The sequence below is a fragment of the Atta colombica genome, unplaced genomic scaffold, assembly GCF_001594045.1.
Source record: "Atta colombica isolate Treedump-2 unplaced genomic scaffold, Acol1.0 scaffold192, whole genome shotgun sequence".
In the NCBI taxonomy this organism is placed as follows: domain Eukaryota; kingdom Metazoa; phylum Arthropoda; class Insecta; order Hymenoptera; family Formicidae; genus Atta; species Atta colombica.
The window spans coordinates 18,583-23,598 of NW_017259285.1; the positions used below are offsets into that span (position 1 = coordinate 18,583).

General features: G+C 28.2%; 2 protein-coding genes across 9 annotated transcripts in view; both read right to left on the minus strand.

Moving 5' to 3' along the window:
- The window catches only part of LOC108686824 (growth arrest-specific protein 8-like), a 4,277-nt gene extending 1,234 nt beyond the window's left edge, over positions 1-3,043 (minus strand). Inside the window, exons 1-3 of the mRNA XM_018192306.1 lie at positions 2,979-3,043; positions 342-556; positions 8-269 (exon numbers count right to left, since the gene is read on the minus strand). Coding sequence (XP_018047795.1) covers positions 8-269; positions 342-499 — 420 coding nt within the window. The 5' untranslated portion in view covers positions 500-556; positions 2,979-3,043. The remainder of the gene's footprint in view (positions 1-7; positions 270-341; positions 557-2,978) is intronic.
- The window catches only part of LOC108686829 (pantothenate kinase 1), a 10,559-nt gene continuing 8,561 nt past the window's right edge, over positions 3,019-5,016 (minus strand). For all 8 annotated transcript variants that reach the window (XM_018192315.1, XM_018192317.1, XM_018192319.1 and 5 more), the window contains 8 exons: positions 4,641-4,819; positions 4,377-4,550; positions 3,995-4,162; positions 3,847-3,923; positions 3,589-3,765; positions 3,357-3,492; positions 3,173-3,286; positions 3,019-3,098 (listed from right to left, as the gene is read on the minus strand). In XM_018192315.1, coding sequence (XP_018047804.1) covers positions 3,045-3,098; positions 3,173-3,286; positions 3,357-3,492; positions 3,589-3,765; positions 3,847-3,923; positions 3,995-4,162; positions 4,377-4,550; positions 4,641-4,819 — 1,079 coding nt within the window. In that variant the 3' untranslated portion in view covers positions 3,019-3,044. The remainder of the gene's footprint in view (positions 3,099-3,172; positions 3,287-3,356; positions 3,493-3,588; positions 3,766-3,846; positions 3,924-3,994; positions 4,163-4,376; positions 4,551-4,640; positions 4,820-5,016) is intronic.

The following is a 5,016-nucleotide window of genomic DNA, read 5'->3' on the forward strand; positions in this document are numbered from 1 at the left end:
GTCTTACCAATTTTAATGCGCGAATTTCGTTCATGTACGCCAATTCCTGCTCTTTCTGTACTTTTTTAAGGTTGGTTTTATCTTTAATAAGCTCATTTTCTTGCACAATATGATCGTCTTGTACCAGTTTAAGAGCAACTAGATGCTCTGCTTTGGTTTCAGATAAATTAGTCTGATGCTCATACATCAAATGCTTCACTTTCTGCTTATATAATTTGAGTTCAGCTTCATGATTCTCTACTAATTCCTCTTTCTCACGTTCTTTATTTCTTTAAGAAGAATTTTAAACAGCATTTACATTCATCGATGATTCAAATGGTCATTTATTATCAGTAAAGTACCTGACTACAGCACGTGCTTCATCCAACTGATGTCTCGTAATTTCCCAAAAAGTTCGTAGTTTATCTCTTTCTAGTTGAAAAAAGTTTCTTTCCTCTCGTTCCCGTTCTATCTCTTCCAATATCTTATGTACATATATCTCTAATTGTTCTCTATTCATTTTTGTTGTATCTATCCCCTCGACATCTGTCACTTTCCCTTTCGCTTTTTTAGGACCCTTTTTGTCAATTTTAAACAATTAATACACACAGTTTAGAAATATAATAATTTAGAGATAAGAATGATATAAATTGAAAGAACAGAATGGATAGAGAAAAATCATACATGGAATTAAAAATGCTTGTAAAAAAGTATGTATTAATAAAATATTGATAAAACATTGATAATATTAATTATTGATACAAATAATGATAATCTATTGTAAAAAAAAACTTACAATAGGTTAATAATTAAGATTAATTAACTTACCATTTTTATTGGTATCAAAAAAGATGTAAAAAGATTTATATAATATACTGATCTTCAAAGATATAAAAAAATTTATAAAAAAAAAGTAATGAATAATGGTAATGATATCACTACAAAATCTATAATCTCACATCAGCTGACTTATGTCTGTAGAAATCAGTCTGCTTGATATTTAGAGTGACACTGTTTTGTAAGAATGTTGCTAAGTAACCGTGTCTTGTATTCTTCCAATAGAACAAGAATACATGGTGGAAATAACTTTCATCATGTATTCTTGTTCTTTCCTAAGTATTTATATATATATTTATATGCAGTTTTCATGCGACTTTGGATTTCATGCTTTTCAAATATGAAATATTTGCAAAATATACATTATAATACGATATGAGATATATATATTATTGAAACTAATAAATTCAGAATATATATTTTTTGCATTTATTGTCAGCTATTTATCACAAAATTTTATTTTTATCGTAAGTAATATGAAATAGTATGGATATACGCATTTTTCATTGTATATTAAAATGATATTTTATTCAGATTTGTTTGGCATGCTTTCACAATACATTGCAACAAAAATAAGCTATTCACTTGTATAAGGATACGCTTGTGATAATATTAAATTACTTGATTATGATAAATCATAAATAACATATCTCCAAAGATTTATTAATTGTCACATTTCAAATAGAAAATAAATCACGGTCATTGTTTTCTAAAATGTGTTTATGCATTTTTTAATAATAATATCAATATGATTATCACTTATTGTATCAATATTTCAATTATATTTTTCATTCATTCACATTACACCACATATTTCTCAAAAAACAATTTAAATTTGATACATTTCCCGGCACAAACGCTAAATATTCATAAAATGTTCCTAAAATCCCCAAAAAACATTCTAAGAATCCAAAATATTTTTCAAAATATTCTGAATATTTATGGTAAAAGAAACATTCAAATGTCGGTTAAAAATTTGCATGTCATTACATATTCCGAGAATGTTCCATATATGTATATTCCACAAAATTTTAATTTTTTCAAAAATTCGAGATCAGGTCAGGCCGTGAATCAGTTTTTAAACAAAATTTTACTTTAGAAAACACATGTGTTTTTATCTCAGAGCCTAATTTTAGGGCTCTTTTCACAGACGAAGTGTTGCCGCTGCTTCTTGTGATTTTTTTTACGAGTAAATGCTCTTCGCCGCGGTCCTCTATCGGCGAAAATGTGCACTACTCGCTCACTCGCAATTTTATGAAATATATAAAAAGTATTCACACGATATTCTGAAAATTTCATCGACATTTGCACATTCTATGACAATTTTTTTACTGTTCCGAAACATTTGGTACACAGGTAATACGAATCGAACTTTCTGTGAATATTTAGCGTTAGCTGCGGGTTTCAACAACTTCCAATATGTATTGCGTCATATCAATATCTTGACGGAAGCGTATACTTTTTTTATTACAAATCGTGATTTCACTGGAGCGGTATAAAAAATTCTTAATTTATGCAACTATCAGAAGCGCATGAATAATATTTCATAAAAAAGTTGTATTATTAATATTCAATTAAAAATTCATTTTAAAAGGTTCATCTTATAACACGCAATAACAACAAAATTATTAATATTAACAATCAGTGCGAAAGTATTTATCGCTACACAATGGTTTTATTCGATTATAACGAAGAGAAAAGATGTGTAAGTGTAATAATGATGCCATATTATCTATATACATAAAAATCTGTGTGCACATTTGTAGAAAAACTTTACAATATAAATTATGAGGTAGAACTAGTCTATGCGGCATGTAACAAACATCGGAAGGAAAAGTTATCTTTAATCCTTTTGGATTTGGTCCATTATAGATTCTATTTGCCGAGTTGTGTTAGATTTGTGCTCATAATCAAACAATTATAGCAAAATAACTACTCTCCGACCAAAATTAAAAATATTTTGACAATTATTTTTTCCTATATTAAAATAATAAGTAATAAATTATACAATGACACTTGACAAATATATCTTAATCTTACTGCATAAATATCAAGGTTTTCCATATTAATATAAATGATTACTTAATAAATTGTAGATTCATGAATAATTGAAAAAAAATGTAACAAAAATAAATATAATTATGTCGAATAATCTTGCTCACTCGAGAAATGTTCTGCGAAGTTGGTCATATGGAATGCTATATATTATATGACTATTTCCTCATTGTTTAGCTCGATTCGCCATTAAATTGTAATAGACATCCCACCGCTCCGAAATAACCCTGAAATCAAGATATAATATTCTATGATATCTGAATAGCATTTTTAAATATGAACTTTCACTTTAGATTTTTACTTCATGTTCCAAAAACAAGGCTTTCAAAGTTCCTTTAGACCAATAATCCATAGCATAGGCCAACAATTTCATTGATATGGGATTTACTCTGAGAAAATTTCCTACAAATACAACCTAAAAACAAAAATTGTTATATATAACCACTTTATAATATTATATATAACAAATTATATATTTTTATTACCCTTTCAATTTTTTCATTAACAGCACACATACGCGCGATAGAACCAATATTATTTGTAATAGTAACAAGAGTTGCACGCGCCAGATCTTCTTTTGTGACAGTATTTCTACGATCTTTGGAATTCATTTGTCCAAAACTAAAAATAATAAAAAAGGTGATACAAAATAAGAATCAAAATAAAGAAATTACATCTTAGAATAGGAATTAATAACTGCTTTACAATTGTACATACCTGCTCGCAACTAAATCTCCAGGAAGACCGAAAGGACCATAATCACCGCCGTATATATCCTTAACCAATTTATCCACTTTTGTATTATCGCCGCCTGTTGCTAGTTCTATTGCTTCTTCAAAAGTGTTACATCCAGTAAGAAGACAGCACAATCCCAAAAATGTACCACCACCTAAGCTATAATTAAAAAAAAATGTACTGATATTACTTAATAATAAATATCTTAAAACTACAAAATATAACGTACACGCAATTTACCTTGTTCCAGATATCCTTTTAAAATTTTCTTGTCCATATACAGCTAATATGCTTACTCCGGAGCCTATATTAACAAGCTGCAGAAAATAATCAATCGGTAATTTCACCAATTAAAAACGCACAATAAAAAATATTTTTATACTCTTACCAAGAAAGGATATGGTTCAGAAAAATCATAGGGTACTTTTTGGCATTTACTGTCATCGGTAGGATTTGACCAATAATAGCATTCATGTGGATTCGTAGTCTCTATGTAGAGCATCCCGCGTATTAAACTATCTAATTCATCAAATTTTGCCAAATTCATATTTACTTCCTGCCAAAGATATTTCATTATTTTAATAATTATCATGTTGCAATTTGGTCTGTTCAACTTGCTTACACTTTTTTACACTTTTTACATTAAAATGAGATAGATATATATTTGGCGCTGAAGAGAGAAAACGAAGATTCTAAGTATAAAAAGTGTAAGCAAATCGAACAAACCTAATTATAAGAAGGCAAAGGCAAAGATAGATAATTTTCCAAACCTTTTTAAAATTATCTTCGAATTTAAAAGCACCACCCCCAGTGGCACAAACAGTAGTCACAAGATTTGCCATACCTTTTGATTTTGCTAATGCTAAAAAATTTCCCATTTCACTTGTGGGAAATCTAATAAAATGTAAGGTTCCTCGTCTGCCTCTAATACAAATGTTATCCATCTGAAACAGATGACATCGTTAAATTACTTATCAACAGGTTTATATAATTAAAAAATAGAAAATACAAGTTAAATATTTAATAATGTTTACTTGTAAATGCGTATCACGATGGCCAGTTTTTCCATATGCCGAATTTTTAGTGAGATATCGACGAATATTTTTCAATATTTCAACTTCTGCATCTGCTTCATCTCTCGTTATATCCTTTGGCTCAAAGTACACTAATTTGCATAATGTACCACCTATATCCATTCCAAACCAAGGCATTGCTGCAACAATAATGTTATGATTAATATTTTACAATTAGTATTTTATCTTGTGATTTGTGCAAAAATATGTTAAAAATACATTTTTATAAAAAAAATCAATGATTACTAGAAATTAAAAAAAAGTACAATTTTGCAAAAATGGTGAGATTAAATTTTTAGAGAGTGATTATTAATAATGTTATATCATGCAGAAAATT